Raw genomic sequence first — 12,535 nt, 5'->3', positions numbered from 1 at the left:
ACCAGTTTTACCGCACAGTGAACGCTGTGGCAGAAATGCGTTTGGACTTTTATTTCCAGCTTCCCACTACATTGTATGTAATATTAAATGGTGCCTTTAGAAACTGCCCTCACCCAAGGAAACCTCTCCCCACTATCGCACCTATTGGTGTGGACTTAGAGCAGTCAGTGAGATAAAGGCAGCGTCTGTGGTTGTCATGGCGACCAGGGTTGCCATAACTAAAGATGGCAGCCCGGCTATCTTGTAGGAAGCCGTGCTATGGCGCTGCCCGTACGTGAGATGGCGCCTGACCGGCTTCTGACAGCGGCTGGCAGCATGGCGGACAAGAGACGTGCTGTGGCAGGCTCCCCGGTACCGCGGGCTCAGCCGCGACCCACCAGCGAGGCCGACTTTCTGGCTCAGGCCGGAGTACGTGACGTGCTGCGAATGGCCGTGCTGAAGCTGCTGGAGGCCAGGCCGGAGGACCCGGTGCTCTTCTTGGCGGATTACTTCAAGAAAATGGGCGCCGGTGGGTCAAAGATCGGTGACCGGGGGTCGCACATAGCGGGGCAGCAACGTCTAGCTCATGCCCTGTGGTACCTGAAGCTGGCGCATCACTCCCAGAGGTTGGTGACCCAGAAGAGGGCGAGGGTGGGCGCCATGCCAGTGCAAGGGGAAGACTACCTGCCTCTTCTGTGGTAGCAGGCCTGTCAGTAGCTTCATAGTTTCATCCAGCAGAGGCTTTCCTGTCAGTGATGTGACACATGACCACCAAGTGCCTCATCACCACATGGGAGGTCGTCGTCGCCCCCCACAGGGGAGGTCGTCGTCGCCCCCCACAGGGGAGGTCGTCGTCGCCCCCCCCCACAGGGGAGGTCATCATCACCACCAAGTGCCTCATCACCACACAGGAGGTCATCATCATCACCACCAAGTGCCTCATCACCACATAGGATCTGTTAGAGGGTCTGTTAGGACTCGCTGGGGCTGAATACTTTAAAGGGGTTGTGCAAGAATGGGGCAGTTTTGGCAACCCATCCCCTATGGCTGGACCTGTAAAGGCAAGATTGCTCACTTGTTTCTGAGGGCTGGCTCCTCTCTCCTTCTCCTCCAGGCCTGCAATGCTCCGCTGGGCCCCCTCGCTGTAAACATCTGGTTTGACATCACTGCAGCCAATCTATGGCCGCAACGGAGATCGGACCCCCTTGCGCCATCTAAACATTTGTCATGACATAAGCAGAGCCAATCTCAGCTGTGGTGATGTTAAACCAGATGTTTTCAGCAAGGGAGCCCAGCGGAGCATCGCAGGCCTGGAGGAGAAGGAGCGGGGAACCAGCCCTGAGAAGGGCTCACCTCGGAGTTATGAAATCCGTTATTGCTGTCTGTTATAACGGAATCCGTAAGACCGAATTCATAACGGAAACCTTTAAGAGGCGTTCTGTTTTTATCCGTCATAATACAAGTCTATGGGCAGCATAACGGATCCGTCTGGTTTCCTGTCAACAGGACTTTCTTTTCCGTCCTGCATAACGGAAACCAGACGGATCCATTATGCTGCCCATAGACTTGTATTATGACGGATAAAAACAGAACGCCTCTTAAAGGTTTCCGATTAGAAGTGTTACTGAGGCTCACCAATTGGTCAATATGGATGGAGGTGCTCAATCACCGGTACACCTAAAAACCGCGAGAATGTATTGTATTGGAAAACAGAATTGTGATGGCACACTCACATTTGGTTGGATAAATAGTATTTATTAGTTTCAGTTGGGTATTCGATTGGCGTATTTAATTTTTAATTGTTTATATGTATAAAAAATTATCTGGACATATGTTAAAAGATATAATAAAAATGAAAGAAATAGATAAAAGAAAAAATAAATAAAAATAAAAGGTTTTAAATAAAGTTATATCTGGTGTTCAAAATATTGAAAGAGTCTATTCAATGAGTCCTGGAATATAGAGTCATATAGTTGGGATGTTTTTCTGGAGTATTTGTAATCTTCAGTACATGTACAGTGACCTTGTAAGTAAAAGGTAATCCAGTATGATTTTGATTTTGATCAAAAAATAATCGTGAAAATAGTAGAAAAACGTGAAAAAAAGGAAATAAGGTAAGAAATTAGTGCAAAATTGGTGCTGGTTCACTCAAATATATATTTTGTGCACGATAAAAAAAATTAAAAAAAAAATTGGATAATCAGTACTGATTATAGAATCAAATGGTGTGAGTGATATTAAGAACAATGTCAGATATTTGCTGGTAGGGAATCTGCATTGCTTGTTCTTCTACTCGTTGGATTTACCAATATTGGAACATCCGCCCTTTAATGGTAGAGCCGGTACCTTGCTGGTAATATATATAGAATTTATATAGAAGTAGTCTTTTATATATTATATAGTTTCCCGGTGCAGTCTATTCATATATTCGTCCTGTTTAATGGAATACTTAGTAATTAGAAGGTTGTACTTTACCCCTCTTCTTCCGTTACGGTGTACTCCTTTGTGCAAGGACCTGCGTGGCGTCCCACGTGATCTCTCGCCTTACCATGTGATGCTGCACGTGATGATAATGCGGGTCAACGTCACACGGTGATGTGGTTCCTGATTGGCCAATCTCTTTTGCTGCGGGGTATTTGAAAAGATTCTCGCTGAGAAGAATATGTTCTTTGCGGAAGTTTAATAATTCCAAGTGGTGAATATCCTTTCGTCCTCACTGCTTCCTTGGTCTAAGGAAGCAAACTATATAATATATAAAAGACTACTTCTATATAAATTCTATATATATTACCAGCAAGGTACCGGCTCTACCATTAAAGGACGGATGTTCCAATATTGGTAAATCCAACGAGTAGAAGAACAAGCAATGCAGATTCCCTACCAGCAAATATCTGACATTGTTCTTAATATCACTCACACCATTTGATTCTATAATCAGTACTGATTATCCAATTTTTTTTTTTTTTTTTTTTTTTTTTTTTTTTTTTTTATCGTGCACAAAATATATATTTGAGTGAACCAGCACCAATTTTGCACTAATTTCTTACCTTATTTCCTTTTTTTCACGTTTTTCTACTATTTTCACGATTATTTTTTAATCAAAATCATACTGGATTACCTTTTACTTACAAGGTCACTGTACATGTACTGAAGATTACAAATACTCCAGAAAAACATCCCAACTATATGACTCTATATTCCAGGACTCATTGAATAGACTCTTTCAATATTTTGAACACCAGATATAACTTTATTTAAAACCTTTTTATTTTTATTTATTTTTTCTTTTATCTATTTCTTTCATTTTTATTATATCTTTTAACATATGTCCAGATAATTTTTTATACATATAAACAATTAAAAATTAAATAAGCCAATCGAATACCCAACTGAAACTAATAAATACTATTTATCCAACCAAATGTGAGTGTGCCATCACAATTCTGTTTTCTTAAAGGTTTCCGTTATGAATTCGGTCCTACGGATTCTGTTATAACAAAGAGCAATAACGGAATTCATAACGTCAATGTGAACCCGCCCTAAGTAATCTTACCTTTGCAGGTCCGGCCAAAGGGAGGGGTTGCCAAAACCGTCCCTTTCTTGCACAACCCCTTTAAAGGGCATCTGTCAGCAGTTTTGTAGCTATGACCCTGGCTGACCTGTTACATGTGTGCTTGGAAGCTGAAGGCATCTGTGTTGGCCCCATGTTCATATGTGCCCATATTGCTGAGAAAAATAATGTTTTAATGTATGCAAATTAGCCTCTATGAGCAACGGGGGCGTTGCCATTACACCTAGAGGCTGAGCTTTCTGCATCTTCTGCACCCCCTGCATTTTATAGACAGGTCCAGGTGTGATCACATTTACACTGCTTGGCCCTGTCAATCAAACTGGAGAGGGTGCGGCAGATGCAGAGAGAGCAGAGCCTCTAAGTGTAATGGTAACGCCCCTGTTGCTCCTAGAGGCTCATTTGCATATAATAAAACATAATATTTCTCAGCAATGCAGGCACATATGAGCCTGGGACAAACACAGATGCCATCAGCTGCCAAGTGCACATGCAACAGGTCAGCCATTGTCATAGGTACAAAACTGCTGACAGATGCTCTTTAACCACTTAGCGCTACGCTAACGCCGAAAGGCGTCATCTCTGCGGCGCTCCCAGGCTACGCTAACGCCAATAGGCGTCATCTCGCGTGAGCCGAGATTTCCTGCGAACGCGCGCACGCAGGGACGGAAGGTAAGCGAGTGGATCTCCAGCCTGCCAGCGGCGATCGCTCGCTGGCAGGCTGGAGATGTGATTTTTTTAACCCCTAACAGGTATATTAGACGCTGTTTTGATAACAGCGTCTAATATACCTGCTACCTGGTCCTCTGGTGGTCCCTTTTGTTAGGATCGACCACCAGAGGACTCAGGCAGCTCAGTAAAGTAGCACCAAACACCCCTACACTACACTACACCCCCCCCCCCCTGTCACTTATTAACCCTTTATAAACCACTGATCAGCCCATATAGACTCCCTGATCACCCCCCTGTCATTGATCACCCCCCTGTAAGGCTCCATTCAGAGGTCCGTATGATTTTTACGGATCCACGGATACATGGATCGGATCCGCAAAACGCATACGGACGTCTGAATGGAGCCTTACAGGGGGGTGATCAATGACAAGGGGGTGATCACGCATTTAGACTTCCTGATCACCCCCCCTGTCATTGATCACCCCCCTGTAAGGCTCCATTCAGACGTCCGTATGATTTTTACAGATCCACGGATACATGGAGCGGATCCGCAAAACACATACGGACGTCTGAATGGAGCCTTACAGGGGGGTGATCAGTGACAGGGGGGTGATCACCCCATATAGACTTCCTGATCACCCCCCTGTCATTGATCACCCCCCTGTCATTGATCACCCCCCTGTAAGGCTCCATTCAGACGTCTGCATGTGTTTTACGGATTCACGCATCCATGGATCGGATCCGTAAAACGCATACGGACGTCTGAATGGAGCCTTACAGGGGGGTGATCAGGGAGTCTATGTGGGATGATCACCCCCCTGTAAGGCTCCATTCAGACGTCTGCATGTGTTTTACGGATTCACGCATCCATGGATCGGATCAGCAAAACGCATACGGACGTCTGAATGGAGCCTTACAGGGGGGTGATCAGTGACAGGGGGGTGATCACCTCATATACACTCCCTGATCACCCCCCTGTCATTGATCACCCCCCTGTCAGGCTCCATTCAGACGTCTGCATGTGTTTTACAGATCCACGCATCCATGGATCGGATCCGCAAAACGCATACGGACATCTGAATGGAGCCTTACAGGGGGGTGATCAATGACAGGGGGGTGATCACCCCATATACACTCCCTGATCACCCCCCTGTCATTGATTACCACCATGTAAGGCTCCATTCAGACGTCCGTATGTGTTTTGCGGTTCCGATCTATGTATCCGTGGATCCGTAAAAAACATATGGACGTCTGAATGGAGCCTTTCAGAGGGGTGATCAGTGACAGGGGGGTGATCACCCCATATACACTCCCTGATCACCCCCCTGTCATTGATCGCCCCCCTGTAACCCTGGGTTCACACCTAAGCGTTCCTCAAACGCGCGTTTTAGTCGCACGTTTTTATGCGCGTTTTTTGTAATAGTAAACGCGCGTTTGACGCGCGTTTGTGTCATTGACTGCAGTGTCCTATGGCCACAAACGCGCGTCAAAACGCCCCAAAGAAGCTCAAGTACTTGTTTGAGCGTCGGGCGTTTTACAGCGCGTTCGTACGCGCTGTAAAACGCCCAGGTGTGAACCCTTCCCATAGGGAAGCATTGGTTTTCATGTCTTAAGCGTTTTACAGCGCGTTTGAACGCGCTGTAAAACGCTCAGGTGTGAACCCAGGGTAAGGCTCCATTCAGAATTTTTTTTGGCCCAAGTTAGCGGAAATTTTTTTTTCTTTTTTTTTTTTCTTACAAAGTCTCATGTTCCACTGACTTGTGTCAAAAAATAAAATCTCCCATGAACTCACCATACCCCTCACGGAATCCAAATGCGTAACATTTTTTAGACATTTATATTCCAGACTTCTTCTCACGCTTTAGGGCCCCTAAAAAGCCAGGGCAGTATAAATACCCCACATGTGACCCCATTTCGGAAAGAAGACACCCCAAGGTATTCCGTGAGGGGCATATTGAGTCCATGAAAGATTGAAATTTTTGTCCTAAGTTAGCGGAAAGTGAGACTTTGTGAGAAAAAAAACAAAAAAAAATCAATTTCCGCTAACTTATGCAAAAAAAATAAAAATTCTATGAACTCGCCAGGCCCCTCATTGAATACCTTGGGGTGTCTTCTTTCCAAAGTGGGGTCACATGTGGGGTATTTATACTGCCCTGGCATTTTAGGGGCCTGAAACCATGAGAAGAAGTCTGGGATCCAAATGTCTAAAAATGCCCCCCTAAAAGGAATTTGGGCCCCTTTGCGCATCTAGGCTGCAAAAAAGTGTGACACATCTGGTATCGCCGTACTCAGGAGAAGTTGGGGAATGTGTTTTGGGGTGTCATTTTACATATACCCATGCTGGGTGAGAGAAATATCTTGGTCAAATGCCAACTTTGTATAAAAAAAAATGGGAAAAGTTGTCTTTTGCAGAGATATTTCTCTCACCCAGCATGGGTATATGTAAAATGACACCCTAAAACACATTCCCCAACTTCTCCTGAGTACGGCGATACCAGATGTGTGACACTTTTTTGCAGCCAAGGTGGGCAAAGGGGCACACATTCCAAAGAGCACCTTTCGGATTTTGCAGGCCATTTTTTACACATTTTGATTGCAAGGTACTTCTCACACATTACGGCCCCTAAATTGCCAGGGCAGTATAACTACGCCACAAGTGACCCCATTTTGGAAAGAAGACACCCCAAGGTATTCCGTGAGGGTCACGGCGAGTTCCTATAATTTTTTATTTTTTGTCACAAGTTAGCGGAAAATGATTTTCTTTTTTTTTTTTGCTTACAAAGTCTCATATTCCACTAACTTGTGACAAAAAATAAAAAATTCCAGGAACTCGCCATGCCCCTCACGGAATACCTTGGGGTGTCTTCTTTCCAAAATGGGGTCACTTGTGGCGTAGTTATACTGCCCTGGCAATTTAGGGGCCCAAATGTGTGAGAAGTACTTTGCAATCAAAATCTGTAAAAAATGACCGGTGAAATCCGAAAGGTGCTCTTTGGAATATGTGCCCCTTTGCCCACCTAGGCTGCAAAAAAGTGTCACACATCTAGTATTGCCGTACTCAGGAGAAGTTGGGCAATGTGTTTTTGGGGTGTCATTTTACATATACCCATGCTGGGTGAGATAAATATCTTGGTCAAATGCCAACTTTGTATAAAAAAATGGGAAAAGTTGTCTTTTGCCAAGATATTTCTCTCACCCAGCATGGGTATATGTAAAATGACACCCCAAAACACATTCCCCAACTTCTCCTGAGTACGGTGATACCAGATGTGTGTCACTTTTTTGCCGCCTAGGTGGGCAAAGGGGCACACATTCCAAAGAGCACCTTTCGGATTTCACAGGCCATTTTTTTACACATTTTGATTTCAAACTACTAACCACACATTAGGGCCCCTAGAATGCCAGGGCAGTATAACTACGCCACAAGTGACCCCATTTTGGAAAGAAGACACCCCAAGGTATTTTGTGATGGGCATAGTGAGTTCATGGAAGTTTTTATTTTTTGTCACAAGTTAGTGGAATATGAGACTTTGTAAGAAAAAAAATAAAAATAAAAATAAATCATCATTTTCCGCTAACTTGTGACAAAAAATAAAAAGTTCTATGAACTCACTATGCCCATCAGCGAATACCTTAGGGTGTCTACTTTCCGAAATGGGGTCATTTGTGGGGGGTTTCTACTGTCTGGGCATTGTAGAACCTCAGGAAACATGACAGGTGCTCAGAAAGTCAGAGCTGCTTCAAAAAGCGGAAATTCACATTTTTGTACCATAGTTTGTAAACGCTATAACTTTTACCCAAACCATTTTTTTTTTTTAATCAAAGACATGTAGAACAATAAATTTAGCGAAAAATTTATATATGGATGTCGTTTTTTTTGCAAAATATTACAACTGAAAGTGAAAAATGTCATTTTTTTGCAAAAAAAATCGTTAAATTTCGATTAATAACAAAAAAAGTAAAAATGTCAGCAGCAATGAAATACCACCAAATGAAAGCTCTATTAGTGAGAAGAAAAGGAGGTAAAATTAATTTGGGTGGTAAGTTGCATGACCGAGCAATAAACCGCTAAAGTTGTGGAGTGCCGATTTGTAAAAAAGGGCCTGGTCACTAGGGGGTATAAACCTGTGCTCCTTAAGTGGTTAAAGGACACTACCATCATTTTTTTTCTACAGGTGAATATTCTATGTAATTTGTATTGATTTATTTAATTTTTTACAAAAAAAACTAAACTGTTGGTTGAATATAATTGTTGAAGTCCATCCATGTATTTTACTTGCTGCCCTCACTCTTAACCCCTTAGTCACCACCAATATACATGAGCCAGTTTTGCAGGCAATTGTCAGGAGGGAAGCATTCCTAACTGACAATCGCCTGCTCACCAGCGGAGGAGACTGCTGCTATTACATGCAGCGATCTCCTCCACAGTATGGAGAAGAGCCATTGCTAATGTCATCGCTCTTCTCTATACTGAATCATTCTTTGCCGGCAGCAGATCATGATTACACAGCACGATCTGCTGCCGGCGAACAACAATTTTTGTAACCACATTAATGATCTTTTACTCAATGAACAAGCGTTTTGCTCATTCATTGGGTAATTGGCAGCACATTTACACCGTCGGATAATCGCGGCATTCCTATGAACGCTGGTTAGTAATTATCTGGCGGATTCTCGGCTCATGTAAAGGTTAAGTCTATGCTTCTTACAATGGCCTAGCGCTGCATGGCTCTCCTGCTCTAATGGGTCAGGAGAACCGCGGACCCTGGTCATTAAACACCTTAGATGCCGCAGCCTAAAGCGACAGCAGCATGTAAGTGGTTTTGGAGTGAGGGGGCTCCCTCTGTCACCCATTGGAACCCCCACAAACGTGACTGCTTGGGTGCTGATGTCTTTACATGGCAGTCAGGGGTCATTAGAAGGCCTCCAGGTCTGCCAAAGGCAAGGCCTAATAGGTTGCCTGTCAGTTTCCTACTGACAGTATAGTACACTGTACGTCATAAGTACTACAGCCTATTGGGTACGACCACATGGCACGGTCGCGTGGTGCTTGCGACACAGCTGTGCTGCATTAGAGTACCACGCAGCCGTACAGGCCGCAGCCGGCTCTAATTAAACTAATGACACTGCGCTGTTCAGTGCGTCTGTATTGTTAATAGCCGCGCAATACTGAAGGTACCACACGGCCATTGACAATACAGACCGACTAAGCAGTCCGGTTTAATTAGAGCGGCTGACCGAGCAGTTCTCAAAGGCAAGCCGTGTGGTCATACCCTTATGTGAGCAATCAAAGCAGTTCATGTCAAATTCCCCTTGTAGGACTACTACACGGTAAAAATAAGAATTAAGCAAAAGTTTTTAATTAAAAAAAAAAACAACTAAGTAAAAAACAAAAAAATCCATCTTTTCAATGGAAATAATACAATTTCCACTTCATCCGTAACAACCTTAACTATACAATAATCACGTTAATTTATCCCGCTCGGCGAACTCTAGAAAAAAATCTTACCATGCAAGAATTGCTGTTTTTGGTTATCCACCAACCCCAAAAAACTGAATAAAAAGCGATCAAAAAGTCTTTTGTACTCCAAAATGGCACCAATGAAAATCAAAAAACAAATTTATTCTGCAAAGTGAATGTTGCAAAATGTATAATATAAAAACTCAGTGGCAGTTTTGCTGTCCCCCCCCCCCCCATCTTTCTCCCAGAAAGAGTTAATAAAAGTTAGTCAGTGAGGTATGTGTACCCCAAAATGGTGCATTAAAAACTACAACTTGACCCGAAGAAAAAAGGATTACCCTATTTATATAGGCGTTTTATCTCTCTGTGATGACTTCCACAGAAGGACCAAATTTTGTATATAATTTCCAATGGGATTGTACTTCTGAAATGGAAAAACAGACAAATTTTTTTTCTGTGAATATTGATAAAAAAAATAAAATAAAAATCCCTTTCTTTCTTTTAAAATTCCCTGGCACTATGCTTTCCCGTTTATTACGGACACCACGACAGTTTGGATAGACGCCGACTGTTTCCATCATGTGACAGATCCTGCATTGCCATCACCTACAATAAAACAGAACGTATTTGTTCACCTGTTAAAGGGGTTTTCTAGGGAGAATTTATTTGAAAAAGGGACGAAAAAGTTAAAAATGAATTGTTACTCATCTCCACCGATCTCCAGCCGCAGCGACGCCGCTCCAGTCCTTGCATCTCTGCAACTCCTATCCTGGCTCCCTGAAAACCCCCTTTACATCCCTGTAGGAGGTCCGCTGGCCATCTTTACTTGCCTAGCTGTAGGTATGGGACCAGAATCTAATCGCTGGACGCACTGGCATCACTAAGGTTGACAGAGATTGCCGCAGTCATGTCATCACGGCATTGCAGCAATATTGTAATGTGATGCTTGGAGACAGTCGTGCACTATTTTCGTAAGTCCTAATGAAGTGAATGGTGAGAGCCTCTCCATTCCCAGCTTGGTACGACAGGGCCCCGTTCTTGAGATAGGAGTGGGACCTGCACATATCAGATATTTATGGCATATCCGTTCCCTCCTCTCATATACCTTCCATTATTGTCCAGTTTACATAAGGGGGTACACTGATTTTTATGTCCTCCTAAAAGATGTGATCAACAGCAAACGAGCGATTCTTGTTTCCGGTTTGATTGCTGGCCATGTTTACACGGGGCAGTGGTCGGGTATGAATGATCTCATTGTACCATGAGCGGTATAATAAATGGAAGAGGCTGGAGGGAAATGGCTAATGTGAATTCTCTGTGTCTCTGTACAGAGCTGCCTTCAACAATAACCTTACCAATGCGTACGACTGCCTCAGTGCTGGAGGAAGAAAGAGAAAGCCTGGCCTGAATGGAAAGGCATACAGTGAGGTCCTGGCCAGGATTTGTCAAGAAGGTGACCTCCCTACAGATATTACCTCTGCCCTTCTGAAGAAGATCCAGTGCCGAGATCATGAAGCTGTTCCTTTTGATGTTTTCCGTTATGGGGTTCTCACCTGCTTTGTGTTGGTGGAGTTCATGTCTAAAGCAGACACTCTGTTCAATATTCTAGATGGGGATAACCAGTCTGACCAAAGTGTGTGCCAAGCTGTGCTGGACACTTTAGAAGAAGCACTTACTGCCAGTGACTTAGCTGTTCCAGCCAGCTACCTGGAGGCTGGCTCAAAACTAGGACCTGACTGTTTGGCCATTGCTATGGACCGAGCATTCCAGAACAGAAAGCCTGGTATTCCTATGGGACGTGGTGACTTTATGAAAGAGGCATGCTTGCTCTTTCTTGATAAAGTCAAACCAGTCTAATGAATGGCCTGTGTGCCCTTACCAACTAATGTTTTACATAAGTTAATTTTCTGGTACTGATCCAAGTTGTGCAGTAGTGGAGATCTCCTAGTTATGTTCATACATCAAGAGTATCTCTTAGGCCTCTTTCACACGGGCGCAATGCGTGAGGTGAACGCATTGCACCCGCACTGAATCCGGACCTATTCACTTCTATGGGGCTGTGCACATGAGCGGTGATTTTCACGCAGGAAAAGTGTAAATTCTGTTTTTATGAATCCATAGTTATGGATACCATCAATCAAAATACAAAGTGTGAAGCCTAAGTACAGAAAAAAGCATAATGCAAGTAAAAGTTCTTAAAAAAAACAACTTTTGGGGGATATTATGTTTTTGACTTTCTTTACTTGAATAAAGATATAGTGTGACGGCCAATCAGAAATGACAGCAGTGTGCCTCACAAAACGGCACTAATCCCACAAAAACACTGGCAACACTAAACTTTATATATATGAAATTGGCTTGCACCAGAGTGTGATAAACTAGACAGAAGCCATTATAACAGGCATGTCCAAACTGCGGCCCTCCAGCTTTTCTAAAACTACAACTCCCAGCATGCCTGAATAGCTTACAGCTATTAGAGCATGCTGGGAGTTGTAGTTTTGCAACAGCTTGAGGGCCGCAGTTTGGACATGCTTGCATTATAAGATATGTCTTTTTGAGATTTTTTTTTATTATTTTTTTTGTATTTGGCACATTCCATTGCAGATTTTTTGCACTTCTTTTTCTGGATGTTAGAAGAGTGCAGCATTGCTGTTGTTGGCATAATCTGCTTTTAGAACGTGGTTTGTGGGCATCAGTTCCACGAGAACTTACGGAAGAATACTGCTGTGTCCTTAGATTGTAAGATGCATTTCTGTTTTTGGCACTGGTAGACAAAGAGCTGAGGGTCTGTATAATTTCTAAAGAATATTAGTTTGCATGTTGTAACCAAATACAGACCGTCGCGGCTAAAATAA

The 12,535-nt window shown here is 43.6% G+C and overlaps 1 protein-coding gene across 1 annotated transcript; it reads left to right on the top strand.

Annotated features, from left to right (window-relative positions):
* Positions 1–253: 253 nt before the first annotated feature.
* On the top strand, positions 254–12,107 carry TPGS1 (tubulin polyglutamylase complex subunit 1). The gene is made up of 2 exons (XM_044284487.1): positions 254–605; positions 11,012–12,107. The coding sequence occupies exons 1-2, from the start codon at positions 259–261 to the stop codon at positions 11,535–11,537; spliced, it is 873 nt and encodes a 290-aa protein (XP_044140422.1). The 5' UTR covers positions 254–258; the 3' UTR covers positions 11,538–12,107.
* The last annotated feature ends 428 nt before the right edge of the window (positions 12,108–12,535 follow it).

The sequence above is a fragment of the Bufo gargarizans genome, chromosome 1 (genome assembly GCF_014858855.1).
Source record: "Bufo gargarizans isolate SCDJY-AF-19 chromosome 1, ASM1485885v1, whole genome shotgun sequence".
Taxonomy (NCBI): domain Eukaryota; kingdom Metazoa; phylum Chordata; class Amphibia; order Anura; family Bufonidae; genus Bufo; species Bufo gargarizans.
The sequence above is the reverse complement of the archived record's forward strand: the minus strand, read 5'-3'. Positions and strand labels throughout refer to the sequence as shown.